Source organism: Neurospora hispaniola, assembly GCF_033458365.1.
Source record: "Neurospora hispaniola strain FGSC 10403 chromosome Unknown B0T23scaffold_4, whole genome shotgun sequence".
Lineage (NCBI taxonomy): Eukaryota > Fungi > Ascomycota > Sordariomycetes > Sordariales > Sordariaceae > Neurospora > Neurospora hispaniola.
The window spans coordinates 3,944,639-3,971,876 of record NW_026944409.1 but is presented as its reverse complement, the minus strand read 5'-3'; the positions used below and the strand labels follow the sequence as shown (position 1 = coordinate 3,971,876).

Here is a 27,238-nt window from a genome sequence, read left to right as displayed (position 1 = left end):
TAATCCACAACGCGGCAAGATGTGATTGCCCCCACTCGATGGAAACCAAACATGTCCATTCATACTGTAGCTCTTCACTAGTCCGTCTTTTCCTTGTGAATGGACGGGATGACATCATGTCGCCCATTGGATGGTGTTCCTTGACAAAACAAATCAGCGCCCGCTCCAGGCTCCTTCCCGTGTCCTGTTCAGGTACCAGCCAATCCCTTTTTCAGATGGCCACTCAGCCAGTCCAGGCCTCCATCCCAGCCCCTTGACAGCTCTCGTTTCAACTTTGCCCGATCCCTTGGTTTGGGCTTTTTTTGGCTGATATTTAATCGATCTTGTCTGTGCTCTTCTCTCTTTTCCGTTCCTTTTCCCGAGTAAACACCTTTGTCCTTCATTCATGAATACCTAAGTAAACAAAACAGAGAGAGCAAGATGCCTCCTCTCAACACGGCGACGATTGGCATGGCTGTCACGCCAACAGTCGTCTCCACCCTCTTCAGTCATGTAAGTCTTTTTCTTTAGTATTTATTCCACGTATAATCATCCCGTCTTCCACTTTTACTTGCGATCCACCACCGGGAGGAACGGGCTTTAATCTTGTTTCTGTCACATCAAGAAACCCACACATGGTTGGTTCTCTAACATGACTCAAATCAGTACCTCGACCGTAAAAAAGTCCGCCAAAAACCCACCGAGCGACTCTCGTACGACGAAGGCCTCCACCTAATCCGTTCCTTCCTCGCCTTTGCCTCCACCCGTCCTGTCGAAGAACTCCAGGCCTTCACCGGCCAATGGGTCCCTCATCCTTCCTGGGTTCGCGTCGATGAGGTCGAGATCCCCCAAGATAAACTCTCCTACGCCGCCAACCTTCTCCACGAACAACTCGGTCCCGAGGGCATTCGCCGCGTCGGCGGTCGCGAGTGGTGGCAATGGCGCAGACCAAAGAGCCCGTTGAAGGCTGAGTGGATCGAGATGAAGGCCGACTACGAAGAGCGCAAGAAGAACGCAGACCCGGGCAATCGCGTCATGTTCTATATTCATGGAGGCGCGTACTTCTTTGGTAGTGTCAATGAGCACCGCTTCATGATTCAGCGACATGCGCGGAAGCTGAGGGCCCGAGCGTTTGCGCCCGAGTACAGGCTGGCGCCGCAGTTCCCCTTCCCGTGTGGATTGCAGGACTGCCTGGCTGCTTACCTGTACCTGTTGACGCAGCAGGAGCCCAAAACGATCATCTTGGCGGGTGATTCGGCGGGTGGTGGCATGGTCTTGTCGTTGTTGGTGATTCTAAGAGACCAGGGCATCCCATTACCCGCTGGTGCAGTTTTGATCAGTCCCTGGGTCGATCTTACGCATTCGTTTCCCAGTGTTGCGGGAGACTGTCCATTGGACTACGTTCCGCCTTCTGGGTTCCATCATAGGCCGTCGAGGGCATGGCCACCACCGGATGAGGATGAGATGGAGGAGCTCAAGAAGATTGCCATCGAGCAAAAGAAGGGCGACGGCGTGAAAGAGGGCAGTTCGGATTCCAACAGCGGCATTCCCACCATTGGCGACGTTATCGACAAACCCACTCGCTTGTCGCTCATGATCGACGGCCAACAGATCGACATCAAGGAGCAGATCCAGATGTACACCACCAATGAGATGCTCAACCACCCTCTTGTGAGCCCTGTTCTGCAACCTACACTGGGTGGTCTCCCTCCCCTCCTTATCATGACCGGCGGCGCCGAGATCTTGCGCGACGAGCAGATTTACCTGGCCCACAAGTGCGCCAACCCCGAGCAATACCTTCCACCCGAAGCCATGATGGATGAGCACGCCTGGGCACAAGTGAAGAAATACCCACCAACCGACGTCCAGCTCCAAGTCTGGGATGACCTGTGCCATGTGGCTCCTACTTTGAGTTTCACACGGCCAGCCAAGTACCAGTTCCGAGCCATCGCCCAATTCGGCGCTTGGGCACTTGCTCGCGCTCAGCGGACCGAGATTGACATTCTCGATGATGACGACATCTCTGTCATTTCCGGCCACGAGGGCGAGGATGACTCTGATGACGCTACCCACGAGCCTGCCGTTGACCCAACCCAACCTAACCTGGATCCCAAGCCGATGCCCAAGAAAAAGACTAAAAGGTCCAAAAACAAGAGAGTCAAGACGGTTGCCGAAAAGGAGAACGAGGCCAACGCCGTCGGCAAAGCCGGCGACCCTCTTCCGCCCTTCCACCATCACATGATCCGCCAACGCGTGACCACCACCGGTCTGCTCCTCCCCCTTCCTGAGCATTCTGACCTCCCAGCCTGCTGCGTCGACCGGAACGCCATTGGCGTCATCAAACCCGGTCCAGTGCGCAAATGGCTCGCCCACAAGAAGAAATTCGATTCCCGCTTTGCCTCAACCAAGTCCAAGGTTCACAAGCAGAGAATCAAGGACATGCGCGAAGGCGGCTACGAAGTCTTTCCTGGCGGTGACGTCCCTCCTCCCTCGGCACTCGCAGGCCGCAGAAAGATTGGCCACCGCGAGGAGGACCTGAAGAAGGACAAGAAGAGTTGGGGTCTCAGTCTCTGGGGCGTATGGGGCAGCAAGCACGACAAGATGACTGTGGCGCGCGGGGAGAAGGCCGACCGCCGAGACGTTTCCACCAAGACCGTCCAGGCGGCCGACGGCGGCGAGGGCGCTCGCAGCTACTCCGACATCAAAAACCAGGAAGGGACCGGCGTCCAAGGCAAGACGGCCGCGGGCGTCGAGCGTCCCGGTCTCGGAACCAGAGCGTCGGGCTCTAGATACAAGAGCGTTGCAGACCAGGGACAGACGGGGGAACATCATCTGCATGATGACGAGCACGAGCATGAGAGGCCGCAGATCGAGGATATCCTGGCGTACAGGAAGGGAGAGCTGGAGGAACAGCACCATCAGCCTCCGGAGGTCGGGGCGACGGGGAAGAGGCCCATTGTGGATGGCTTGGCTACGCCGTTTAGTCTAGGCAAGAAGGCCGAGACAGCTAGCATGATTACGCTGCAGAGTGGCAAGAGCAGGATGACAGCGGGCACCGGCGTTCTGCAGAGTCCGCCGGGCACCAGCGCTGGTGCGTCAAGGGACAACTTGTCGCTGATGCCTGGTGCTGCTGATGACGCCACTTCATTGGCCGAAGGTGACGGTGAAGCAGCAGCAGCTGGAAACCGCACTGGTGGAAGTGCACTGAAGCACGAAGTGGAGGTTGAAACCGAGAAGATGGAGGCTAGCAAGGCTGAAGAACGCATCGTCCCCCGTGAAGTAGAGGTCAGGAACTATGCTACACTCCCACTGGATGCCACGAGGGGAATCGGCATGTCGTTGCCTACGCCTCTTACGCCCGGAACACCAGGGACGCTGGGGAGCAGGCCGGGATTGGATCGGTTCGTGACTGCTGATGAGTTTTTCAGTACGGGGGGGACTCCTACTCCTACGGCTAGTGAGCCCAAGCTTAACGGTCTTTGATTTCTGAGTAGAGATCTCGGGGGAGTGTGTTTTTATGTAATTGTTGTTTCCTTACGGTTTGATATCCCTCAAGTTTGAGTCTGATTTAAAATAGATATCCTTTTGTTCTTTTGTCGGTTGAGAGTTTGGAAGAGTCAATCAGTCAGTTTGATACCTATCCATCAAGCGAGCAAAGGGGGGAGTGAGTGGTTTGGGGTAAAAGTGGAGGGAATAATATGTGCCAGGCACGGTGATAAGTTAGTTGTTGTTCCGTTTCAGTTAGTTAGTTTTGAGTCGAGGTTTCCTTGAGTTATGATACCACTGTTTTACTAGTAAGCGTTTTGTCAATGATTGAGTTGCTAGTGACGCGTTCAGTCAGTAGTTGTTTCGTTCACCATGGTGATTCCTTCAGAAGAGGAGAGGTATTAACTTGCCTTGTTAAGTCAATCCGTGAGCCCTAGGTCGAAACATGAGAGGGCGATGTGATTAAGGAACGTTGGTGAAATCACACGCACTAACCTCAGCTAGAGCCCTCTTCCTGAATGTAGTTGCAAACTCGAATCGAGAGCGACAAGTTCGTTGTCGAAAGACATGGCCAGCTAGGTAATTAGTTGTTCACCCAGAACTTTCTCCAGAACAACTTTCTCTAGATAAACGAACTGCAACGTGCATGTCATGTAACCAACCACACCTCCATTAACTCCCCGACCACGGCATCTATATAAACACAAGAGGCTACCTAGCTACTCTTACACAAGTAGTGAGTGTAGTCCCCTCTCCTCCGAAACTTGGTGTAAACATGCAAAACTTTTGAACTTTGATAATGATACCCTCCCCTTTTTGTCCCCAAACAGACACTTTATATATGTGGGTATGTTTGTATGCGACTATCACAAAAGTCCCCAGCCCCTTGACATAAAACTATGAAACAAGAAAAAAACAGAGTAGATGTTTAGGTATCGTACCCAAAGAACCAAGCCTCGAACAACAACAGCGAACCAGCGAACCAGCGAACCAACCAACCAACCGACTGTAAAAAATAACCACAAAGTTGAACCCAACTGAGTCCGACATATACCTATTATAGGTATGTCCAAACTCATCAGAGAACAGGCTTCGACATGGGCGCAATGATGCCCTGCTTGAGAATGACTCTGGGCTTGGTAGCATCCTGGAAAGTCTCCTTGGTAGTCCACTCGGGACCAACGGGGATGCGGAGCGAGCGCTCGTACTGCGCTTGGCTTTCGAAGGGGTGGGGAAGGGAAGTGGCGAGGTATTGGTCGTTCTGTTTTTGTGTTTCATGTGTGTTAGCTTTCCGTTTATCATGACTTCAACCAAAGAAAACTTGAGACTGTGGCCGCAAAAAAAAAAAGAAGAAAATATCGAGCGAAGCGAGAACCCCCCCCAAAAAAAAAAAAAAAAAAAAAAAAAAAAAAAAAAAAAAAAAAAAAAAAAAAGAGAGAGAGAGAGAAAGGGAAAAGGAAAGAACAAACCTTCTTAACCCGTCCCTCCTTGATAATCACCCCCTTGAGCTTGAAATCCTTTCTCTTCTCCTTCTTGACGCCCTCCACCTTGGTGACGAACCGGCCTGTGTGCCTCTTCTTCTCGCGGTTGGAGATGCCCTCGCCTACCCAGCCGCCCCAGCCAGGAAGCGTGTTGTCGATTTCCTTGTCGTCGTCTTCTTTCTCCACTTCGGCCTTTTCGCGGTTAAAGTCGCCTACGACGTCCTCGCCCGCAAAGGCACGCTTGATGAGTTCTTGGTCGCGGATGGCGAGGGGGAGGTGGATGGTTTCTTCGTCGTCGGACGAGGAGTCGTCGACGGTGGTGGCGGCGGGAGCAGAGGAGGAGGACTTCTTCTCCTTGGCTGCTCCGGCGTCCTTGGACTTGGGCTTGGGCTTGGAAGCGAGCATGGCGGCGTTGGAGAGGTCCAACTCGCCGACGGAGACCTTGGCGGCCTTTTTGGTGCTCTTGCGACCTTCTTGGGGAGCCTTGGACCAGGCACCGGCGACGGAGGCGGCAAGGGAAGTGTCCTCGACTTGGGTTGTGGCTGCTTGTTGTGGTGTTACTTGGAGGTTGGACATGTCGTTTGTGATGTTCTTCTTCCCCTTCTTCTTCTGAGCAGCTTGCTGGCCGGGGAGTATGATCTCCTTCTTGCCCATACCAAACTGCCTCCGACCGATATCCGTCTCTTCGACATCGTCAGAGTCGTAGTCGGAGTCGAGATCTCGGCGGATCTGTGCAATCATCTCCTCGTTTTCCTTCCTCTTCTGGGCTTCGCCGCGTTGCATGAACTTCATCTGCATTAGCCCCGACTCGGCCTCGCCGTCCGCGTAGGAAGCAGCGTGCTCGAGCTGTTCCAGCAACCGTTTCTTGTTGTGCTTATCATCGCCAGACTCAGCAGAGTAATCGTCGGAACCACTGTCTTCAGAATCCTCCTCGCCCTTTCTGCGTCCCTCGATCCGCCGGCGCAGCTCCTCCTTCTGGCGAGCAGCCTCCGTCAACCCAGCGCGGAAGTTGTCATCCCACACTGCGCGACCGGCCTTCTTGCCGAGCTTGGCCCACTTGCTGTCCCGGTGACGAGTACCGACACGCTCGAGGGCTCGCCTCCTGTCCAGAGCCTCGCGCTCCTCTTCTGAATCAATCTCTCCCGCCTCAACCATGGCATCATGCATCTCCTGCTCGTCGTGGAGCAGCTCCTTGCGGTGAATGCGACGGTACGCCTTGGACTTGATCTTCTTGATGCGCTTCTGGCGGGCCTGCTCGCGAGAGAAGAGCTCACGCTCGCGGCGCTTTTGACGGGTGAGTTCTTGCATCTCAGCGGCCGAGAGACCCTTGCGAGCGGCAATCTCCTCGACGTTATCCTGGTCCTCCTTCTTGGGCTTGTTGGTGGGTCCCAAGCCGGATTCCTCCATGATGGCCAGGATGGTCTGTTCGAGCTCGGTACCGGCCGTGGTCTTGGTCACGGGAAGGAGTTCTTGACTGTCGAGGCCGGCGTCGTGGGCATTTTGCGCGAGGGGGAAAACCAGGTGATCCGCACGGCGGTTGTGCTTGACGGTGTCGATCCAGCGCTCGAGCGTCTCGGAGGTCTTTTCGTAGGCGGCGGAGCGGAGGAGCTTGTCTTGTTGCCTCTTTGCGAGGGGGATGTCGAGCTTCTTGGATTGCCCAGGCTTGGCGGCCTTTTCCTCCTTGTTCATGAGCTTGAGAGACTTCTTCATGTGGGGGTCCTGGACGCCAAGGAGGCCGAGATCTGAGAGACTGAGTTTGTTTGTTGGTTTCGAGCCTAATTGCTCTTCGTCGTCGTCGTCGTCGCCCGCAAACCCGGAGATCATCTTTTGGAGGTCGTCGAGCTTGGAAGGGTCCTCCATATCGTCGTCGCTGTCTTCGCTTTCGCTCGATTCGCTGTCCGCATCGTCTTCCGATCCGGATTCCTCTTCGCCCTCCTCCTCCTCGTCGCTTTCATACTGATCCAGTGCTGTGGCGAGATCGATGGCGTCGGAACCGAGCGACTCCAAGTCATCGTCCTCATCTTCCTCCTCTTCCTCCTCATTACTGTCGTTCCCACCCTTCTTCGCCTTCTTGCCCTTCTTGTTGGAGCTGCTCCCGCTGAAGGCATAGCCATCGAACTTTTCCTCGTCGCTCTCGCCAAAGGCCTCGTCAGAGTCGAGTTCAGAATCTTCGTCATCAGCGCCTACACCAACATGCCATTCCTCGCCATCGCTGTCCTCGCCACCGTCGGAGAAGCCTTCAAAGTCGTCGCTGTTCTTGGCCTTCTTCTTTTGTGGCCTGGCGTCCTCGAGATCTTCCTCATCCTCGTCTCCGTCCTCGTCGTCCTCGTCTTCGTCATCTCGTTGTCTCTTCTGGGGGCGCTCTTCGGGCTCGTCAAGGTCTCGTGTGCGGACGCCCTTGGCTTTCTTCTGGGGGACTTGTTCGGCGGCGATGGCGAAGGCGTCGAGGACATTGTTTCGGGATTTCCTATCGGCGGTCTTGTTGTTGACTCTGTGCTTGGGACGCCCTCCGCCGCCCGACTTGGGCATTAAAGGCCTGCCGTGGGCTTGACGGCCGGGCATTTCGCTGGTATTTGGGGATTGACTGATTGGGGGTCAGAGGGTAGTTCAGTCAATTAAGTTTGAGGTCGGGCAAGCAAAAGTGGGTGGCGAGGTTATCGTTGAATGGAATGGATGTAAATGTCCAACTTTGGCCTGCACGGGTCCTGAGAAGGTCGAAGTGGTCAGGTCCCTTCAACAACTCCAGTCAAGCCTTCAACTTCCTGCCAGTGAACAAGCTCCCCCGAAACTTTTTCTGCCGCCTCTGTAATCGATAATTTTTGGGCGGTGAGCGCGCAACACCCACCTATTTTGCGGGGCCGCAGCAGGCTACAAGGGTACCTGTCTCTCGTAATCTCACATCATTGGCTCAATTGAGCTCCAAACTCTTGACAAGGCTCCACTTTAACCCGGCGCGGCCCCGGCTTGGATGCGATTTCTCGATTTCAACCCCGTCGCCCGTCGCCCGTCGCCGTCCGTGTTGTCCAGCGCCAGTCCGAGTCCGAGGCCCGTCTCCGTTCCTGTTGCGTGCGCCGGATCTTCAATCCCTTGTAGCGGATCCCGTCTCCGTCTTACTTCCGCTTACCTCAACCCTCTACCAATCGAGGGTTTCCCACCACCCAGATCACCGACAACAAAAAACAACCCTCCGTCGTCGTCGCCCCGCAAAGCGGAATCCTCCTAGCCCACCATGCAGCCCACTCGCATCCTCCAAGGTCTCAAGTACCGCAAGTTGCGCCTGACCACTAAGGATGTCAACAAGGGTTTCTACAAGGGTAACCGTACCGGTTCCATGGGTACGCACACCAGCTACGGTACCTACAAGATCGACTACACCAAGGTCCGCACCTATGTGTGCCCGGATCTGACCGGCTTCAAGGTGGGTGGTCCTCTATTATCGTCCGGGTTTGGGGTTGGAATGGGATGAGATGGGGGATCTGGTGCTGGTGGAATGACCGAGAATAGAGGACAGAGAATAAAGAAAAGTGCTAACAAGATCCAACAACAAAGCTCACCCCCTTCGTCTCCAAGACCATCCGCCCCGTCCACGACCAGTTCCCCGGCGACAAGCTCGGCCCCAAGAACCCCGCCACTTACCTTGCTCGCTGGAAGTCTGAGAACGGTCTCGATTAAATGGTCGTCATGCTACCATCGAGGGGGAAAGGATGGAGAGGAGGAGGACATTACGATACCAGACCACGGCGACGAATGGAGCGAGGCTCACTCAACTATCAAACTACCAACGCAATATATACCCAAGTTCTGATTACATTCCGAAAGGCTGCCGACACAACCCGTTCGATGCACCACGAGCCACTCTCCACTGTACATTATATGACCTGACCACCAAGAATCAACCACCTAGCAGCTCCATTGTTCCGGGTCGTATGTGAAATCGGAACATGTCCAGGTTCTCTGCCTTTGGAGTCACTACGCTGCTACCTAGGCCGATGGTCTCGACATTCCTACCATTGAGATACAGCCTGCTAACCATACCTAAAACAACATTCGCCCACATTCAGAGGTGCCCACGAGACATCTTCTTTTCGGATTGGCCCTTTGAATTTTTAGGCCTTGATGATCCCGCCGTCACATTTCTTTTATTCTAGAAGCGATAAGGCAGAGAATATGACTATGCCCAAAGGTGTCCAATGGTACCTGTCCGAGATTCAAAGGGGTTCTTGTTCCAGTCGTTGGATTAGTTGAGGGAGAGATGTGATGTCGGGGATTTCAATAGGGTTAGGGTTAGGGTCTCTCTTATTGATTGTCGCCTAACTAACCTCTTCTACCCTTTTCCTGTGTTGCTTTTTACTTCTCAAATAAGGGATCACTGAATGCGAACGAGCGAATCCCGTCGAGAAAGTTTACTATAACTCGCCAGTGCGCTCCATGGATGGATCCCATTGTTTTACATAAATATCATGTCCATGGGTTTACTTTACTTTGAATCTTCTGGCTGGCCACCCACCCCTTCACAACTGTCCCCCATGTCCCAAACTTCCAAGGGAATCCAACAATGACAGGAAAGGGAAACAAGGTCTTGGGGGTATCATGGAAATGCAACTTGACGCTTTCTATGTATCAACGCCGTCGGAAATGCAAGCAGAGGGTGGGGTATATACCCATGGTTGTAAATGTAGAGAAATCAGACGCAGATCAACAATTGTGAAATTGTAGACCAACATGGGAGAAGAACGAGCGGACATGAACGGAATTCCAAAAAAGCAAAAGGGGAACAAATATGGGGGGATAGGGACATCTCCCAATGCACTGCTGGGTTAAAAGCTACCCCGACGTACCCGCTTGCTTTCTCCATCCTGTTTCTTGCCGCCTGCATTTGACAGGAGATCAGCGAATACCCTAGTTCGCTTCGCACTACCAGATGTGCTGTTTTGGCTTTGGCTCAAGCTCGACGTTAAGCTGGTGGCGAGGCTTGTAGCCGGCTCAATACCCCGCAATGTAGACTCCTGGCTGGGCTCAGGCACTTGATGAAGCAGCCGTTGAGAGTGAGCCGGTTCCCCGGCGACCAAGTCCTGAGATGCAGTGTAGTTCTCCTCGGCGCCGATAGAAGTTATGGTACTTTGCGACTCAGCATCAGTGTCGCGACCCCCCAGGTCATCATCAACAGTCGATTCTTTGTGCTGCTCTGCCACACCCGCCGCAGCAGTTGTGGTTTCTGCTGTCGCTTCCCCGGACTGCGCCGTCACGCCCGCGGCAGCAGCTGTGCTTCCTGCTTCAGGTGGCGCTGCTACCACCACCCCGTCGGACTGGCATGCCTTTGCGTTCGCCGCCCGAATGAAATTGTCTCGGTGCCATCGCGCCCTATCCCGTGCATTCCGGAATGCCGTAACTCCTTGCCGAAAAGAGTCCATGTCGCTTTCTAATACGTAACTTTTAACCGCAGTCATATAATATTTGGGCCGGTCGTTTGGCGCGGTCGGCGGCGCGACGTGGTGCGCGTACAAGTTGAGTCTCCCGTCGTGATAGGTTGAACTGTATGTATACATATTGCCGTCGTAGACCGGCTCCTCCTTACCGTAATTCATTAAAGCATGCATAGCACGGGCTCCGACTGCCCCAACGTGCATTGCTTGTCGCCACGCAACGCGCGAGTGACCATCAGGACGTTTCAATTCCATAAAGAAGTTGGGTAGTACTGGAGCATCGACGTTGTTTGTGGGGATGATTAGCTTTCTCAGGTTGCCATCCTCGTTAGCACTTCGGATCTTTGGATGGATAGCCCCCATGTCAGCTCCGTCGAAGAAATCCGGCTTTGGTGTGACGACATCTTCACCAGCGATCGGCTCAAGGTCGGAGAAGAGGAGGTTGCTCAAATTGCGGATGTCGTCGTCGGAGGTGCCGGTAATCAATGGGACCACGGTGCGCTCAACGGTAGCTTCAGTAATCGCAGCTTTGTTCTTGCGTTGGAAGATGCGAAACTCCTTCTTGGTAAAGCGGGATGAGTCAAGGGACGGCCTCCTTTTTGAAAGGACCTCACATTCCTCCTCCAGATTGTTTGGCTCCGGGGTCTCGGCGTCCGGGTTGTCGGGGAAGGTATAAAACGGAGGATAGATGCAGTAGTCAATCATGAGCTGTTCGAAAGCACCATTGTACGCTGACGTCTTGGGCGTCTTGGTGGAAACACCACTAGGCGGACCCATGGTGTGTACGGCGCCTTGGGGATCGGGGTACTTGACAGCGGGTCAGCGTCCGTCTTGCCAATATGCTGCAGCGTAGGCATAGGTAGGTACCTACGTACCCCTCGAAGATGACGAAGATCTGGACCGCCGTGTCGTGCGAAGCGAGCAAGGTCAGCGGTACGCACTGCTGGTGCTGGCCGTGGGGCAAGCTGCGTTTTGTTCCGCCGGTCGAGTTCTCGAAGTGAGATACGCGCGAGCGGAACCCTGGATAGCTTATCCCAGACTTTGGGAGGCCAGTAACGGCAGTAAAATTGTTGTTCAACTGTATTCTCGCGACCCGACTTGATCTTTTTGCTGCTGGAACTGTGGGAGAGGTCGTCGTCGTCGTCGTCGTTGTCCGCGCGGGCTCTCTTTCGACTTTCCGCGCTCGCCATGACGGGCTTTTATCGAGCCGGCGCCGCTACGGGGGAGGGCGCGGAGCTGTGAAGCACAAAGGACTGCAGGTGAGCTGGCACTGCTCGCCGTTGCGCTGTGTTGTCGTGATGTGACGATGGATTGGGCCTAGCGCGTACCGAGACGGACGGCCTCCGAGTTGCTCCAAGGAATGGCTGCATACATAATAGGCAGCACCGAGCTGGCATGGACACCGGTATGTAAGGTAATCAGTCTGTTGTGGTCTGGTGTAGTTTTCAGGAAGCCATTGGGCGGCGACACGTCCAAGTCATCCCACGCCATCCGGTGGGGGAGGGGGGAGATGGACGCGGAAGCGGAGCGTGTTCGAAGAGAAATTGATGAAGGCTGGGGGTTCTTTAGATGCATGGGGTTAAATGGCCGGCTGGATGAGAAGCTAAATACTACAGAATTGGAAAATCAGAGTGGAGCGGGCCTGAGTGCCAAGGGTGCCGAGTTAATCAAGGACTGCGGCAGGCAGCTGGCTAGCTAATTAACCCCGGCTGGACCATACATACACAGTACCAACATACATACATATACATATGCCCGTTGGGGAGGGGGTCAGGTTTCCATTCTCCAGTCGTTCGTTTCTCAACCTCATTCTCCAGTCAGGGAGTCTCATCAATTTCAAATTTCATCATGACCAACCATGAAGGACATTATTTGTGCCGACAGGTACCGCGTTAACCGCAAAGTCGCCGAGGGAGGCTTTGGGCTTGTCTATGAAGGTACGTGCGTGCGTGCCTTGCCTTTGCCGTTTGCCGCCCTGTGTTGCTGACTGCGCTCGGTAGGAACGGACATGCAGTCGGGCGAGGACGTCGCTTTGAAACTCACATACTATGATGAGGCCAAGAGCGCCGGCCCTATGCTGATCAAACAGGAAAACGATGTGTACAAGGAGCTGTCCGGCGGGGTGGGAATCCCCAAAGTACGACTCTTTACTTTCGAGGACGAGTACTATGTGCTGGTGTTGGATCTCTTGGGTCCGTCGCTGGAGGACCTGTTCAATTATTGCGCCAAAAGCTTCTCGCTCAAGACCATCCTTCTCATCGCCGACCAAGCCATCTCCAGGATCGAATACATCCATTCCAAGGGCATCCTCCATCGCGATATCAAACCAGAAAATTTCGTCATGGGGGTGGGAAAGCAGGGCAATACGCTCTACGCAATCGATTTTGGCATCGCACAGTCTTTTGAAGAGGCTCAGTCTTGTAGGAATGCAACGGGTCGCCAGCTAGTTGGGACCAGACGATACGCAAGCGTCAGAGCCCACAATGGCCGCCGTAAGTAAAAATTAATAATATCACAGTCATCCATCCATCCCTTTACTAACGCGCCGGAAAGAACAATCTTGGGCCGACGACTTGGAGTCTCTCGGTTATGTCTTGGTAGAATTTGCCCGCGGCTCCCTACCGTGGCAGGGCATCAAGGCCGCCACCGAGGACGAACGGAGGGCGCGGGTAGGGGAAATCAAGGAGAGCTTGTCAGGTGAGGAACTATGTGACGGCTTTCTCCCTGAAGAATTCGCTACGTATATCAACTATACCCGATCACTGGGTTTTGATGATAAGCCGGACTACTCGTACCTCCGTCGAATTTTCAGCCGTCTCTTTCGAGCAAAGGGATTCAAATACGACTACATTTTCGACTGGACCGAAAGGTTATTCTACGAGCAGCTACAAGGTGAGGGAGAGGATCCTGTCGATTCTTGATATTATGTACCTTGCGTGGGCCAGTACATTTCGGAAACGGACACGACATGGCACACGTGATCACGTGATGCTCATGGGTCACCACCACCACGCCAAACACAAGCTCCCAACAACCAATTGCAATATACCATATACCCCAAGTTCAAGTTTGCCTTGCCTCCAAGCACCCCCGTGAATCCTGTCCGAGATTCAAGGGGGTCTTGTTTCAGTTGTGGGATTGTTGAGGGAGAGAGATCGGGGATTTTAATAGGGTTAGGGTTTGGGTCTTGTTGATTGTTGCCTAACCTCTTTTTGCCCTTTGCCTGGTTGCCGTTGGGAAGGTACGTTGTGTGCCTAGCAATGAGGGGTATCTCTACCTAGCTTCCCTAGTTTCTTCCTCTTCTGCCCTCCAGTTACTTTATTCTGATCAACCACCACCTGATTTTCAAAGGAACCCTTCCTTGTCTTACCTTCAGCTCAAGTTTCACGACATACAGAGGGATCACCGAATTCGAACGAGCGAATCCCGTCGAAAAAAGTTCACCATAACTCGCCAGTGCGCCCCATCGGTCCCATTGTTTTGTATGAACTTGTCCATGGCCATTCTTTCCCTTGAATCTCCTGGCTACCTCTTCACATGTCATCCCGATGCCCATGTTTACAACAGACTTTCTCATAATCAAAGGATACCATGAAAATATCTTCCCACTTCAACCATGGACCGATCGACAATACCTTGGCAGAGGAACCCGTCATAAAGTCTAGCTACCCTCCCAGACAGCTTAACAAGCTCTGTGATGGTTGCCAAGCAGTGTTCCCTACGATTGGGCCGTGGTTCTGGGACCTGGAAGATGCCGCGCTTGCAGACGAAGATGATTGGTACCTGCGTGATTTCAGCGTTCGCGACCTTCACGAGTCGGCAGGGACGGGCTGTCACTTGTGCAGAGTTTTTCTGGACTCCCTACTCCCACCCGATATGATCGTGGGAAACCGTCAAGGATATGCTGAGTGGTACGAGGCTAATCAAGAAATCCAACTCCGTTGCTCACTAGACAAGGACTGGAAGAATGTAGACTTCCCCATAAAGTTGTCGATTCTAAGTAACTATCAGGAGCAATATACCTTGGGTGAAAGGTTCAAGACTTCCTCTGTTCAGACACTGCGATTCCAGTCTGTCCATCCAGACTTGTCGGGGCAGTGTACCAACGGAACAGCCTGGATGTCGGATACAAGCATGGACGTCCTGGGTAGTTCATCGCGGTATGGCCCTTTCACGATAGCCCAACCGACATCAACCACTACCTTCGGCTCGTCCTCAATCAAACAAGTCCGAGAGTGGTTGACGCAATGCTTAGAGGGTCATCATGATTGCATACCCTCGGAAAGACTACTTACCTTCAGTAGTGACGATGGAAACTACAGCTACCAGAGCAAAATCCGTCTCGTTGACGTTGGAACCGATGAACACTCAGTATTTCGGCTGGTCGATGGCGAAACTCTTGAGAGGCAGGAGGGCTGCATTAATTACATCACCCTCAGCTATCGCTGGACGGCCGAAACAGCCATTACAAGCCTAAGGACATACAACAACGCCCTTTACCACGATTCCATACCCACTGAGACCTTGCCTCAGATTTACAAGGAGGCCGCCGCAGTCGCTCGGGCCCTACATATCCCTTACGTCTGGATTGACTCCCTCTGCATCATCCAAGATTCTGCACAAGACTGGAACGAACAAGCATCCATGATGGATAGCATCTACACTCACGCACGCCTGAACTTATCCGGTATGTTTGCGGATCGAGCCGTCGGTCTCAAGACGGAAAGAGATCCGCTGGCTGTCTCGCCGTGCATCATATCCCATCGTCTTCCCACTGATTTCAACGACCACGAGGAGCGGTATGAGCACTTTGCCTGCTTCGAAGGCTACGGTGCCAACAGCTTTGTGGACCTTGCGCCCTTGTTCAGACGAGCATGGTGCCACCAAGAGCGCGTCCTGCCCACCCGCACCGTCTATTTCGGCGAGCAGCTTGTCTGGCAATGTCCTCGCCAAATGGCCAGCGAAGCCTTTCCGTCGTGGATCTGGCGAGGGCCTTATGATCCGTTTTCGGAAATGTCTGTTCACGCTCACCGGCAGCAAGCTTTGGAAGCACGATTTATGCTCCTCGAGGACTCGCGTGACACTTGGGAAAATATCGTGAAGCTTTATGCCCAGACTCAGGTGACGAAGCAGACGGACAGGTTGGTTGCTCTCCGGGGTATCTTCAACCGGTTTGGGCATATGTGGACCGAGCGCGAGCCGGGCTGGTGCGTGGCTGGGCTGTGGAAGCAGCATCTCGTACGGCAACTACTTTGGGAACGATGTGGTGAGATGAATAAGGACGACGAGGACATGAATGCTCGCGCAAGAGAGATTCTCGACCTCTTCCCTTCCTGGTCTTGGGCCTCATGTCCTTCAGAGATCTTCTTCCAAACCATGGGCTTGGGTAGGGGTCACCATGTTGAGGACTTGGTTGAAGTTGATTCCATCCAACCTTTGCGGTCACTCAAGCCGGGGGATACCTACACGGTGTTCGAGACAGGATCACGCATCGTTTTGCGCGGATTAATCGCCCAACAATTTGATACCGAGAAAGTCCTCCAAACGTGGACCACCCAAGACTCCTTAGATGGTCTTGAAGTCTCATTGTCCATCGACGGGGAGCGGACTCTGAAATTCGACACCGGTATAGTCCTTGATCGACCCCTGATCGACTCGATCAAGCAGGAAGACCTTAGGTTTCTTCCCCTACGGATGTACTGCATGATGAATGACAGCTGCTCTGGATACGTAGGCGGTCTGCTGGTAGAGTCGCTGGGCATCCGGGATTGGCTACCGACCTATCGCCGCATGGGTCTCTTCTCAGCATTTTGCGAAACAGAGATCATTTCTGGTTGGCTTGATCGTGTCGAGGAGTTGGAAGAGAACATTGATGTTGCCATGGGGGATTTGAGAGATAAGAGGAAAGAGTTTGCACTTTTGCAGTTGGTGTGATTACTCGGGTAGCTTTATGATTGGAAGTCAAACATCAACCTCAAATGGTGCGCACGGCCGGGTTGGTCAAGCGTAGCAGTGATGGCACTGTTCATACTGTCATTTCATGAAAAGTGTGCTGGTTCATACCAATGCTTGGTTATCTTTGCCGCCTCCCCTTGTTCTTCAGCCTTCACGCAACTGCCACCGGCTCCTCTTTGGGAAGCAACGACTCATTCTTATCCTTCTCCGGGCCGGTGAACCTTATGAAAATCTCTTCAAACACCTCTTCAGCATGCTTCTCAGCGTCATGCTGATGAATCCAGTCCTCCCGAGGAAAGGCAATGCTCGTTGGGTCTTTGGCAACCTTTTCCCAATCAGTCTTGTGCCATCTATCCCTTGTTGTTTCCCCAGTCTTTTGCACAGCTCTCACGCGGTCGTATCTGCGCATCAGTGTCAGCAATCATCCCCCTTCTAAGCAGGCAAAAACAAGGTTTAAATACGCACCTGATCTCCTGATAAGTCCTAACAGCAGCCTGCACTCCCTCCTTCCCCGCCCTCCTCAAACAAACAGCAATAGTAACCCCGTCCTCCATCGCCTGCGTCGCCCCCTGCGCGCTCGTCGGCAAAAACGGATGCGCCGAGTCTCCTACCAGCAGAATCCTCGCATGCTTGCTCACCCACGTCGGCAGCGGATCACGGTAGACCAACTTCCAGTCCACCAGCGAGGGTGTTTTCTCTACAATGGCTTTGCAAATGGGATCCCACCCTTCGATGACTTTATACACGTCTTCGAGTTTGCCGGGAAAGGACCAAGACTCATCGATGTCGTTCTCGTCGCGGTGGGTGAGCACCCAGCAGCAGTCCGAACCGTTCTTGATGGTGCTGAAGAGGAAGTGCACATCGGGACCGATCCAGCCGTTGAAGGTGTCGCCATTGGAGCAGAATTCAGAGGTTCGGGGGTCGGCGATCATGTCGGTGTTTGGGAACCTGATGCGTTTAGCTGATGTTTGATTCCTAGGAGGAGAATGATAGTGACATACCAAGCTCGCCAAACAGCATACCCGCTGCTCTTGGGCTTATCTTCAAACCCAAGGACCAACTGGCGTGCTTTCGAGCGGACGCCATCAGCGCCAATGACAATATTGGCTGTTACCTAGGTACCACCTCATCAGTCGTCATCCTTTCCAAGTCTCCGAATACAATACCCGCACTTCGAAAACGAACGGCTACATAGAATTAACAGACTCACCCTCTCCCCATCCCCCAACACAATCCCCGCCTTCTCCCCATCCTCAAAATACCCCTCCACCCTCCTCCCCAAATGAATCTCAATCCCCAACTCATCCCGCGCATACTCAAAGACCACCTGGTGCAACTCCCCTCTATGTCCATTAAACACGGGCGCCTCCGGATTCTGCGCCGGCGTCGGCTGGTGGTAAACCACCTCGCCCGTATCGTACTTATGGATCCTGAATCCATATCCCGTGAGATCGATGGACAAGGAACGTAGTTTGGCAGCGATGGTACCATCGGACCAACGCGCAAAGATGCGTCCGCCGTTGGCGCCAAAGGAGATGATGTCCCCTAGGGACTTGAGGGTAGGGAAGGATTCGTAGATTCGTACGGAGTGCCCGTGCCGGTGGCATTCGATGGCGGTGGTGAGGCCGGCGAAACCGGCGCCGACGATGAGGATTGAGATGCCTGTGGGAGGCGCGGGGTATGGGGAGGGCATGGTTGTTGGATTAGGTGGTGTTGAGGTGAGTGATGAGGTGGAGGTGAATGGTGAGGTGTAGTGATGTTGTGATGAGATGCAGTAGTGGTGAGATTTCCTTGAAAGAGCACGGATGAGGAGTCTGGGGGCGTGGTCCAAGGACAGTGATTTCGGGGGGCAGAAGTGTTTCCGTAACTGAGATCTGTTCCGTTGGCTGAAGGCAAGGACAACTTTCCCCTCTTTGAGCACAAGCTTTACTGCCCGAGGATTGGCTTGATGAGAACTCCAAAAGTCCCAACCCGCTTACTGGCTTAGGGATTCCTTTGGATGTGCAATCATGTGCCCCAGAAACCAATACTCGAGCTGCTCAATGTTGTGTTTGTCTCAATACTTGGTTACCGTCTCTTTTATCGTTGTGTTTTAATGAAAGCCGGACAAACTGCGGTTCTCGAGGCGGGTTGCCGGGTTGGTCAACCATCACCCCAGAAATTTGTTTCCGGACCCCAAGCTCCCCCTTTTTCCAAAACGCAGTCAGCGTTGCGTTCCAACAGCATCGTTTTTTTTTAGCCTACCTATGATAGCTGCATTCTGGAATTGCTCTCTTTAGCCGTGGTGTTCTTACCCCTCACCCTGCTGCCGCATCCGCATTCCAGTCTGGCCGGGTATTATGGTCTGGAGGATACCGTACACTGTGACGGGTGCATGTGGGTGACGGAAGGGACCAAGTACGTAATACTAAGGCTTTTTCGTGAGGGGGGCAACCGCAGTACAAAGTATAACGGTAGAAGCTGGTATATTCTCTCTTCCCCGCAGAATATTGGTAAGGTAGTCTGCACATCCCATGCTCCGGGAGTCTTTGCGATGCAGTGGCAGTCACCAAGGAGGGCTCATTTCCGTCCGCAAAAGGTCGTGCAATTGCGACTTGATTAGAAGGTGGCTTCTACCATTTCTCTACCGGAATAAAGGATTGGGAATTATTAAATTGCATTATCGCGGACAGTATCGAAGACTGTCTGCATTGAGATTTGGTGTTGCCCAAAATGGAAATGCGAAACACCAAGATTATGCATGCCTTTATGAGTACTAGGTGCAAGGTTCGTCCCCATCAATCAGCTACGACAGTTGCTCAACAACTGTGAATCTTCCGTAGTATAGTGGTCAGTATGTGAGCTTGTCAAGCTTGAACATCAGTTCGATTCGCTCGAGACCCGGGTTCAATTCCCGGCGGGAGAGACCAATTCATTTTTTTTTTTTTTTTTACTATAATCGGGGACGAGGATCCACTCGATGTAAAGAAACCCCCTGGCTTCTTTTAACGACGGCTTTATAGACGTCAATAACAAGCTTCTTCCAACTGCACAGATCCCAACCCAGCCGACAACCTAGTCACAACCAGTAGCTGCCTACAGCAAGTCCGGAAACACCACCTTCACTTCACCTTCACCATCTTAATATTCCCCTTTTCATCAAACTCGGGCATCTCCGCCACCTCCCTCTTTTTCTGCTGGTAAAACGTGCTCATCCGATACCTACTCTCCCCATCGAACACGTTCAGATCCCTCAACGCCTGCTCCCCCTCCCTGACCACCATCTTCCTAATCTCCTCACTTCTCGGTACAATCTCACACCGAAACGGCTGCGGTCGCATATTCAGCCCATTCGTATACGCAAAGATATCCACCTCCTCCTCCTTCCCCGTCTCCGGGTCTCTATACTTTTCAATCGTAAACCCCCACAACAGTCTCGCCACCGTAATCCACGTCCCCTGCTCCGCCAGCGCCTGCCCCGAACAAACCCTTCGTCCCCATCCAAACGTCATGTACCCCTTTTCTCCCGGAAACGGTCGGTGGTGATCATTCCCCGGCAGATACCGATCCGGATAAAACCTGTCTGGGTCCGGGAACTCGCGCTCATGGTGGTGGATGGCCCACACGTTGCCCTGCACCCAGCTATGCGGCGGGATGAAGTACCCTTTGTAATAGTCTGGTGAGGTATTAGAGTGCGGTTGGCCGCCGATGATGGCGACGGAGCGCCAGCGGAGGACTTCCTTCACGTAGGCGTTAATGTAGGGTAAATTGGGCGCGTCGTCCCAGTGGGGAGAGCGGCCAGCGGGGCCAAGGACGCGGTCGAGTTCCGATTGGGCTTTGTGCATGGCGTCGGGGAAGGCAAGGCAGGAGAGCATGAAGGTGATGAGGGTTGAGGAGGAGGTGTCGGAGCCGGCGCCGAAGAGGTTTCCTGTGAGGGAGGAGAGCTCGGCTTCAGGAAGGGAGTATTGGCGGGAGGCGTCCATGAGGGTTTTGATGTAGGGGGTGGGTATGGAGGCTTTGGCGAGGGGGGACTTGGATTCGTATTGGGCGAGGGCTTCGAGGGCGAGGGAGTGGAAGAAGTAGTGCCCACCCCCGCCTTTTTGACCGCCGCCGCGGCCGCCGCTGCGGTAGCTGGTGCCGCGGAAGAAGGGGAGCCAGCGGGGGAAGCGGGCGAGGACTTGATGTTTGGGTTGTTAGCATCGACAGAGAGACAGACAGGGAGAGAAAGAGGGAGGGAAAGGGGAAAGAGAAGGGGGATGCTCACAAGGAAAAGTTTCAAGCAACATGGGAAACCTCTTCCCCGGCACGTTCAAATCAGCAGCTAACTGCATCAACGCAATCACCTCCGTGATAATCGGGTCATTGTAACTCGCTACTCTCCTCCCAAACGCAATGATACTGACAACACTGGTCGCATACCGCTCCAAATGCTTGACATATTCCTTTGGCTCACGCAAGTAATCCAAGGCAACGACTTTGCTCTCGTTGTTCTGGATCTCTCGATACCCCCGGGCGGACTGGATGCCGACACCCAGGTGCATCAACTTGCGGTGAATCCGCCAGTGGTCGCGGTCATTGTTGTTTAGGATGCGCATGGTAACAAGGTTGTTTTGGCCGGTGCCGAGTTCGCCGAAGACGACCATGCGAGGGCGGGAGGCGTAGATCTGCGCTTTCTTTTCGAGGATTTCGTGGGCGCACCAGGCGTCGTTGATCCAGATTGTTGGGTTACTGGGATGTGTTAGTGACAGGACCTATGGTGATGTTGGGGATGAGCGTACCGGCCTATCCAAAAGGTGATCAGTGGCGTCTCATACTTCTTGGAGAGCTCTTCGAAATAAATCCATGGCTTGTTCTCTGGTAAAGAGAAGGTGTTGCCTATGATGGGCCACGGGAAGGGGCCCGGAGGCATCTTGGAGCGAAGCCATAGCATGTAGCCATAGTCGATGATGATGATTGCGGTGAGCACTAGGGCGAGAGTGAAGACCAAGAGCTTGTAGAGATTGACATTGGTCAGAGCTTCCTCCGTTTTGTGGAGGGCGAATAGATCTAGCAGCTTGTCTGACAGCATTTTGCCCGTCAGTAGCGCTGTTGGGCAAACTCTTCTGTTTGTCTTCTGTAGAACAGGAAAATCAACAACGTCTTTGATGGCCAAGGGTTGTTTGTTGAAATGTGGCCGACACTGGCAGTCAGTGTCTGGGATGCAGATTAAGTGACTTGTAAAAACTCAAGGGCCGTATCCCATCAAGTCATACCCAATTCTTGACTTGGCCAATATAGCATCCCTTTCGACCTGATACAAGCCATCACGAAGCCTTTCAGCCTACGGATGGTGGGTGGGAGGTTACGAGGTAGCAAGAGGGGTATGCCAGGATCTGATTCGCCTATGAGGAAGAGTAATTGCTGCGGTTCGGATGGTTATTGTTGACGTGATGTCCCACAGCCTCATGAATCCCGTGTCGGCTATAGATCTATGTCCCGCCATGCTTTTGTCCAACGGAATGTTGAGAAGTGCGAGAAAATGCGGGAAAATGCGGGAGGAGGAATATACCATGCCGTATGTAGTTGTGTTTGCGAGGTGGGAAGCAAACAGCTAGATCGACTGCACATTTTCCATTGCTCTTCATCTCCCTTCGGTTTCGTATGTGCAGCTTCAATAAGAATGACGCCGAATGTCAGACAAGCCCTTGAACTTGAACATCTTAACTCACAGCTCGGACCTTCCCATCACCCCCGTATCCGTCCACCTCGTGCCATCCGAAACATCGAGATGCCCTCATTCCCGCTTGAGGCTTCTTCTCCTCTACACCACGACAACGACGGTTCAAAAAGACACAGTCCACTCCCATTCTCTCCAACTTACACCCCCTCATTCCCCAGTTCAGTTCCCTCCCTCCCAAACTGTGGTTCTGCTGCAACCTCATCCATTACCCCACACTCAACGGGGACCAATCCATCCAAGACATACACCGGGTGGCCATCCAACCGAACTTTAGGACGTGCCGGATGTACAGTAGGTATCCAGAATGAGCGGCTGGTTCATTGCCGGCCAACGTTCGTCTATGTCTTGGCGAATATGGTTCCCATCTTCAGATCACCTCGTTACACCCTGTCACCGGCCAGTGCCCACTTAACCGGCTAGGCTTCAAGCGATGGGTACCACCCCTCATACATAAGACACATACATACAAGTATGCTATCGGCAAAGACGGTTGATCAAACGCCGGTAGTTGAAATAATTGGACCTGAAGAGATGGACAAGTTCGCCCCGTGAGGAGGCAGAATGAAACTGGACAAACATTGGGGGTTTAGTCCGAGGGGGAGTAGTGAATGGCGATGAACCATGGTGGAGGAGCCTAGAAAGAGCTGGTATGAGGACAAAGCCACGGTAGATACGGGAGCTGTGCAGGCGGTTTGGTGGCCATATGCATATGGAAAGAAAGGACAGAAGCGGAATTGGGCTGTCAATATCAATTAACAGACGGCCGACCGCAAATCAGAAGTGAGTACGAATACAAAGACGTGTGTGTATAGGAGCGTCTAGAGCCGGAATGGCCAGTATTGGCAGTCGGCTTATGGACCATCTTCATTGGTTGTCGAGCTCCTAAATTCTTGTGCAGTAGTGCGGGATTGACCGGTTCGAAATGAAGACTACACCTTCACATTCGAAAAGAAAGAACTGTGCCGTCGGTGAATCTTGCCGCCACGGTCTGGATGTCTGGAACTCTGGATGCCGTGTCGATGCCGTATGAGTGTTGATCACCAACGGTAGTCGTACGTTCGCACGTGGTCTTCATTCCTTCTCCTCTCCAGACCATGGAACCCCTTTAATTCCCCACGCAATCGACGTTGGAATCGTCCCACTATCCCCCCCAAGGTTGCAACTCTAGCTTGACTTGATCTCAACTCCCAGCTCCCTCTTGATCGAGTGCTTGTCCATCGGTCAGAGTGCGAGAAAACACCAACCATGTCCGCCAAAGAGATAGCCTCCACCATGGCAGAGAAGGACGTCGAACATCCCGTCGACATGCCCGTAGCCATCACCGCCGAAGTCGAAGAGAAGTACGGCATCAAAGCCCATTGGAAGTGTCTCGCGGCCTGCACTTTAGTGTCCATGTGTCCCTTCCAATATGGGCTCGACTTTGGGTTAATCGGCGGGTTGCAAGCCATGATTGGTTTTCTCAAGGTACCTTAAACAACCTCAGCCCCTTCTTCCATCCTCCTCTTCATTCCCACTTCACCACCAAGAGACACTAACATCAACAGGTCTTCGGCCACCCAGCCCCCCACGTAGCCGGCGGCTGGAACATCTCCCCCTCCCGACAACAACTAATCTCCTCGCTCATGACCCTCGGCGCCTTTTTGTCTTCCTCTCTCGCCGGCCCCACCGCCACTTTCCTCTCCCGTCGCCAAACCATCTGGGCTGCTTCCTTGCTATGTATCGTCTCCAACGTCATCATGATGGCCACCACCTCCATCGGCGGTCTCTACGCCGGCCGCTTGTTACTTGGTCTAGCAAACGGGTTCTACATGACCTTTTCGCAGCTGTACATCCAAGAGGTAGCGCCAGCTCGGTATCGCGGACTGATGATTTCCAGTTTTCAGGTGTGGACGAGCGTAGGTACAGTGATTGGCGGGGTGGTGGATAACTTTACTGAGAAGATTGATGGAAGGGATAGTTACTTGATCCCACTGGGGTTGATCTTTGTGTTTCCTGTGGTGATTAGTGTGGGACTCTTTGCGGTTCCTGAAAGTCCACGGTGGTTGATGATGCAGGGACGCGAAGAGCAGGCGAGAAGCAGTCTAAGGTGGCATCGCCCGTATACGGATCGGATGGTGGAGGAGGAGATCAAGGATATTCAGCTGGCGCTGGCGGCGGAGGGGGAGACGGTCAAGGGGGCGAGTGTGTGGGATATGTTTAGGGATCCGGTGAATAGGAGACGGACGGTGTTGGCGGTTTGTGGGCTGTCGGTGCAAGGGGCGTCAGGTGCTATGTATATGATTGGTATGTTTGACTCATGATAACCTTGTGGTGGTGGTGATGGATGATGGCTGACGAGCAACAGCATACGGCACTTATTTCTTCAAGATGGCTGGTATCGGCAAGCCGTTCGAGAACCACGTCATCTTGACATCCCTTGGCGTGGTGGCTATCCTCGTCAACTCGGCTATGGTCACGCACTTTGGTCGTCGGCGCGTCTTCCTCATCAGCGGTCTGATCCTCTGCGGTATTGCCCAGCTCCTTATAGCCGTTGTGTATACCGTCAAGCCGGGCACCAAGTCCACTGGCCAAGCCATAGTTGGACTCGCTGTTGTCTATATCCTGGGGTATAACGGCATGGTAGCGACGTACGCGTGGATCTCGGGCGGCGAACTCCCTTCGCAGAGGTTGCGGTCGTACACGTTCGGGCTGGCGACAGCGATTGGATTCTTTGCGGCTTGGTTGACGACGTTTACGGCGCCGTACTTTATCAACCCCGAGTCGATGAACTGGGGGCCGAAATATGGGTATATCTGGACGCCATCGTGTTGGATTTCTGCGTGAGTGTTCCCCTGTCCCCCGATCAGTTGACGATGCGCTAACGAGAAGAGCGCGCGTAGTCTCTGGGTGTACTTCTACCTACCAGAAGTCAAGGGCCGTACCCTGGAGGAGATTGACCAAATGTTCGAGGCGCGGTTACCGGCGAGGAAGTTTCGCAAGTCTGTGTGTGTTGGTCGTGGTGGTGGTGGTGGTGTTGCAAACGAGTGGGACAAGAACAGTGTCAATTGGGAGAAGAAGGGCGACGAGCTGGTGCATGCGGAAGAGGTGAAGCGGGTGGTGTCCAGTTAGTCACTTAACAGGAAAGGTGCTGGAATCACGGCAGAATGGGTGGGATCTGATAGCGCAAGAACACTTATTCACATTACCATTTCAAAACACATCCGATTAAATATTCCGTTTTATTTTCCTCCGCGTTGGTATCTCCATCATCACCACCAATCTCTCCCTCTACATATTCCACTGTGAGGAAGCCTTTTCATCCAGCTTGATAATAACACTCTTAACCTCCAAAAAGTGATTCATGCTGTGCAACCTCCCCTCCCGCCCCTGCCCACTCCCCTTATACCCCCCAAACGGCAAATCCCTCCCCATCGACGGACTCGAGCAGTTAATACTGACATAGCCACTCTCCAGCGCCTTGGCCATCCTCATCGCCCTACTAAGATTATTGGTAAACACGGCCGCCCACAATCCATACTCGGTATCGTTCGCCTTGGCCACCACCTCCTCCTCCGTCTCAAACGTGTTGATATTCAACACTGGCCCAAAGATCTCCTCCTTCATGATCTTGGCGTCCTCCGGCGTATCAAGGAACACCGTCGGCTCCACAAAGTACCCCTTCGTCTCGTCCAGCCTGCCCTTGCCACCAACGGCCAACTTGCCGCTCTTCTTGCCTTCTTCAATGTAGGACAAGATGTTCTTGTACTGGACCTCGTCCGCTTGAGGACCCATCTGCGTTTGCGGGTCTAGCGGGTTACCGCCGTGAATAGTGGCTATGCGCTTCGTGAAGGCTTCGATGAACTTGGGCGCTACGCTCTTTTGGACGTACACGCGCGAGTTGGCGACGCAGATCTGGCCCGCGTTGAGAAGGATGCTCGACATGGTATCGGTGAGCGCCTGCTCGATGTTGGCGTCGTCAAAAATGATGGCAGGGGACTTGCCGCCTAGTTCGAGCGTAACGCTCTTAAGGTTGGTTTTGGCCGCTTCTTCCTGGATCAACTTGCCGGTGCGGCTAGAGCCAGTGAAGGAAATGGCGCGCACGTCCATGTGGCGGGCAAGGCAGCGGCCGGAGGGAAGGCCGTGGCCGGAGAGGATGTTGAAGACGCCAGGTGGGAAACCGGCCCTGGCGACAAGCTCCGCGGCATAGGCGACGGCGAGGGGAGCCTTCTCGGAGGACTTGAGGACCACAGTGTTACCCGTGATCAAAGCGGCAGCGGCCTTGGCAGCGAATAAGTACAGGGGCGCGTTCCAGGGGATGATGCAGGCAACGACGCCAAAGGGCTGGCGGAACGTCATGGTCACGTAGCCGGGCGTGTTGACGCTGGACTGGCCCTGGATGTGCGGCCATGCTTGGGCAAAGTAGTCGAATTCATCGGCGCCGAAGTCAGCGTGGAAGAAGTGGTTGACGGGCACGCCCATGGAGATGGCCTCGAGGTGGTGGAGGGTCGACTTGTGCTCACGGATCAAGGCGGCGAGCTTCTTGAGGTAGGCACCGCGCTTGGTAGGGTCGAGGGCAGCCCATGCGGGTTGTGCTGCTTTTGCCGCAGCAACAGCACGGTTGGTATCGTCTTCGGTGGCCTCAGGGACCTTACACGAGATCTCGCCGGTGGCCGGGTTAAACACGTTGAAGGTACCCTTGTCGGAGGCTTCGACGAACTGGCAGTTGGGTGTTTGTTAGCCTTGCTCGTTCATCAGGGTGTGACAAGAGTAACCTACCTCGCCGTTGATGAGAAGCCTGGGCTGGAACTCAACACCGTTGATGTTTACTGAAGTCGACATCTTGGATGGTGTATATGGGTGAAGCTCGTGATACGAGGTGGATTGATGACTGACGGCTCGATATTAGATTCCTACAATGTCGAGATGGTCCTGCCGGTTGATGCTTGAGGTTGAAACTGCCGGGGAGGGGGGATTCAACCACTTTTAAAGGACGAGAGTGAGCAAGGATGATGAAGCCTGGGGACACAAGGGGAGGGGCAAACATCGCTTCGACTGCCCGATCTGGATGTTACCATCAATGAAACTCAACCATCCGGTTCTTCTTCTTGTCGAACATTGACTCTTGGCAATCAACATAGTCTGGAGTTTACAGGTACAACAGGCAAAATTCCGAGTTCATCAGCGGTCAGCGGCCGCATCGGCCGCCGATGATCAATGGCCCAGGCGGAGTGTTTTGT

General features: G+C 53.6%; 11 protein-coding genes and 1 non-coding gene across 12 annotated transcripts; 6 read left to right on the top strand and 6 right to left on the bottom strand.

Moving 5' to 3' along the window:
- The first annotated feature begins 469 nt into the window (after positions 1 to 469).
- On the top strand, positions 470 to 3,829 carry B0T23DRAFT_380953 (Alpha/Beta hydrolase protein). The gene has a single exon (XM_062837236.1). The coding sequence runs from the start codon at positions 961 to 963 to the stop codon at positions 3,460 to 3,462; it is 2,502 nt and encodes an 833-aa protein (XP_062693435.1). The 5' UTR covers positions 470 to 960; the 3' UTR covers positions 3,463 to 3,829.
- Positions 3,830 to 4,062: 233 nt separating this feature from the next.
- On the bottom strand, positions 4,063 to 7,702 carry B0T23DRAFT_380952 (Utp14 protein-domain-containing protein). The gene is made up of 2 exons (XM_062837235.1): positions 4,935 to 7,702; positions 4,063 to 4,726 (listed from the first exon to the last, which is right to left on the bottom strand). Exons 1-2 carry the CDS (start codon positions 7,506 to 7,508, stop codon positions 4,544 to 4,546), a joined length of 2,757 nt encoding a protein of 918 aa, XP_062693434.1. The 5' UTR covers positions 7,509 to 7,702; the 3' UTR covers positions 4,063 to 4,543.
- Positions 7,703 to 7,714: 12 nt separating this feature from the next.
- Positions 7,715 to 8,753, top strand: B0T23DRAFT_153654 (mitochondrial ribosomal protein L27-domain-containing protein). Its single transcript, XM_062832582.1, has 2 exons — positions 7,715 to 8,364; positions 8,496 to 8,753. Exons 1-2 carry the CDS (start codon positions 8,176 to 8,178, stop codon positions 8,616 to 8,618), a joined length of 312 nt encoding a protein of 103 aa, XP_062693433.1. The 5' UTR covers positions 7,715 to 8,175; the 3' UTR covers positions 8,619 to 8,753.
- A 1,107-nt stretch (positions 8,754 to 9,860) lies between these two features.
- Positions 9,861 to 11,559, bottom strand: B0T23DRAFT_404958 (uncharacterized protein; the record flags this gene model as incomplete). The annotated part of the gene is made up of 3 exons (XM_062838953.1): positions 9,861 to 9,905; positions 10,238 to 11,176; positions 11,245 to 11,559. The coding sequence occupies 3 exons, from the start codon at positions 11,557 to 11,559 to the stop codon at positions 9,861 to 9,863; spliced, it is 1,299 nt and encodes a 432-aa protein (XP_062693432.1).
- A 447-nt stretch (positions 11,560 to 12,006) lies between these two features.
- Positions 12,007 to 13,561, top strand: B0T23DRAFT_380949 (kinase-like domain-containing protein). Its single transcript, XM_062837234.1, has 3 exons — positions 12,007 to 12,306; positions 12,370 to 12,861; positions 12,923 to 13,561. Exons 1-3 carry the CDS (start codon positions 12,228 to 12,230, stop codon positions 13,288 to 13,290), a joined length of 939 nt encoding a protein of 312 aa, XP_062693431.1. The 5' UTR covers positions 12,007 to 12,227; the 3' UTR covers positions 13,291 to 13,561.
- Positions 13,562 to 13,948: 387 nt separating this feature from the next.
- On the bottom strand, positions 13,949 to 15,747 carry B0T23DRAFT_404956 (uncharacterized protein; the record flags this gene model as incomplete). The annotated part of the gene is made up of 5 exons (XM_062838952.1): positions 13,949 to 14,230; positions 14,855 to 14,927; positions 14,991 to 14,994; positions 15,091 to 15,573; positions 15,612 to 15,747. The coding sequence occupies 5 exons, from the start codon at positions 15,745 to 15,747 to the stop codon at positions 13,949 to 13,951; spliced, it is 978 nt and encodes a 325-aa protein (XP_062693430.1).
- Positions 15,748 to 16,389: 642 nt separating this feature from the next.
- B0T23DRAFT_442857 (FAD/NAD(P)-binding domain-containing protein) lies at positions 16,390 to 18,017 on the bottom strand (the record flags this gene model as incomplete). Its single annotated transcript, XM_062840832.1, has 4 exons — positions 16,390 to 16,725; positions 16,790 to 17,272; positions 17,326 to 17,438; positions 17,535 to 18,017. 4 exons carry the CDS (start codon positions 18,015 to 18,017, stop codon positions 16,476 to 16,478), a joined length of 1,329 nt encoding a protein of 442 aa, XP_062693429.1. The 3' UTR covers positions 16,390 to 16,475.
- Positions 18,018 to 19,136: 1,119 nt separating this feature from the next.
- B0T23DRAFT_t190 lies at positions 19,137 to 19,229 on the top strand. The gene has a single exon. It is a non-coding gene; the product is annotated as a tRNA-Asp (tRNA).
- Positions 19,230 to 19,264: 35 nt separating this feature from the next.
- B0T23DRAFT_442855 (cytochrome P450) lies at positions 19,265 to 21,572 on the bottom strand. Its single transcript, XM_062840831.1, has 3 exons — positions 21,082 to 21,572; positions 20,568 to 21,031; positions 19,265 to 20,480 (listed from the first exon to the last, which is right to left on the bottom strand). The coding sequence occupies exons 1-3, from the start codon at positions 21,369 to 21,371 to the stop codon at positions 19,426 to 19,428; spliced, it is 1,809 nt and encodes a 602-aa protein (XP_062693428.1). The 5' UTR covers positions 21,372 to 21,572; the 3' UTR covers positions 19,265 to 19,425.
- Positions 21,573 to 22,793, top strand: B0T23DRAFT_153530 (uncharacterized protein). The gene has a single exon (XM_062832580.1). It carries the CDS (start codon positions 21,774 to 21,776, stop codon positions 22,440 to 22,442), a length of 669 nt encoding a protein of 222 aa, XP_062693427.1. The 5' UTR covers positions 21,573 to 21,773; the 3' UTR covers positions 22,443 to 22,793.
- A 474-nt stretch (positions 22,794 to 23,267) lies between these two features.
- B0T23DRAFT_316090 (general substrate transporter) lies at positions 23,268 to 25,130 on the top strand (the record flags this gene model as incomplete). Its single annotated transcript, XM_062834904.1, has 4 exons — positions 23,268 to 23,486; positions 23,567 to 24,305; positions 24,367 to 24,841; positions 24,902 to 25,130. 4 exons carry the CDS (start codon positions 23,268 to 23,270, stop codon positions 25,128 to 25,130), a joined length of 1,662 nt encoding a protein of 553 aa, XP_062693426.1.
- B0T23DRAFT_153581 (aldehyde dehydrogenase domain-containing protein) lies at positions 24,988 to 27,024 on the bottom strand. The gene is made up of 2 exons (XM_062832581.1): positions 26,778 to 27,024; positions 24,988 to 26,717 (listed from the first exon to the last, which is right to left on the bottom strand). Exons 1-2 carry the CDS (start codon positions 26,838 to 26,840, stop codon positions 25,290 to 25,292), a joined length of 1,491 nt encoding a protein of 496 aa, XP_062693425.1. The 5' UTR covers positions 26,841 to 27,024; the 3' UTR covers positions 24,988 to 25,289.
- Between the last annotated feature and the right edge of the window lie 214 nt (positions 27,025 to 27,238).

Bases quoted from the DNA above. Each gene is read 5' to 3' on its own strand.
- B0T23DRAFT_380953 (XM_062837236.1), top strand. From the start codon at position 961: ATGAAGGCCGACTACGAAGAGCGCAAGAAGAACGCAGACCCGGGCAAT.
- B0T23DRAFT_153581 (XM_062832581.1), bottom strand. From the start codon at position 26,840: ATGTCGACTTCAGTAAACATCAACGGTGTTGAGTTCCAGCCCAGGCTT. The intron at 26,718-26,777 runs GTAGGTTACTCT...CCCAACTGCCAG, and splicing joins GGCTTCTCATCAACGGCGAG to TTCGTCGAAGCCTCCGACAA.
- B0T23DRAFT_153530 (XM_062832580.1), top strand. From the start codon at position 21,774: ATGTCCCGCCATGCTTTTGTCCAACGGAATGTTGAGAAGTGCGAGAAA.
- B0T23DRAFT_153654 (XM_062832582.1), top strand. From the start codon at position 8,176: ATGCAGCCCACTCGCATCCTCCAAGGTCTCAAGTACCGCAAGTTGCGC. The intron at 8,365-8,495 runs GTGGGTGGTCCT...CCAACAACAAAG, and splicing joins CGGATCTGACCGGCTTCAAG to CTCACCCCCTTCGTCTCCAA.
- B0T23DRAFT_380952 (XM_062837235.1), bottom strand. From the start codon at position 7,508: ATGCCCGGCCGTCAAGCCCACGGCAGGCCTTTAATGCCCAAGTCGGGC. The intron at 4,727-4,934 runs GTTTGTTCTTTC...ACACAAAAACAG, and splicing joins AGGAGGGACGGGTTAAGAAG to AACGACCAATACCTCGCCAC.
- B0T23DRAFT_442855 (XM_062840831.1), bottom strand. From the start codon at position 21,371: ATGCTGTCAGACAAGCTGCTAGATCTATTCGCCCTCCACAAAACGGAG. The intron at 21,032-21,081 runs GTACGCTCATCC...AACACATCCCAG, and splicing joins ATCACCTTTTGGATAGGCCG to TAACCCAACAATCTGGATCA. The intron at 20,481-20,567 runs GTGAGCATCCCC...CCAAACATCAAG, and splicing joins GTTGCTTGAAACTTTTCCTT to TCCTCGCCCGCTTCCCCCGC.
- B0T23DRAFT_380949 (XM_062837234.1), top strand. From the start codon at position 12,228: ATGAAGGACATTATTTGTGCCGACAGGTACCGCGTTAACCGCAAAGTC. The intron at 12,307-12,369 runs GTACGTGCGTGC...TGCGCTCGGTAG, and splicing joins CTTTGGGCTTGTCTATGAAG to GAACGGACATGCAGTCGGGC. The intron at 12,862-12,922 runs GTAAGTAAAAAT...CGCGCCGGAAAG, and splicing joins CAGAGCCCACAATGGCCGCC to AACAATCTTGGGCCGACGAC.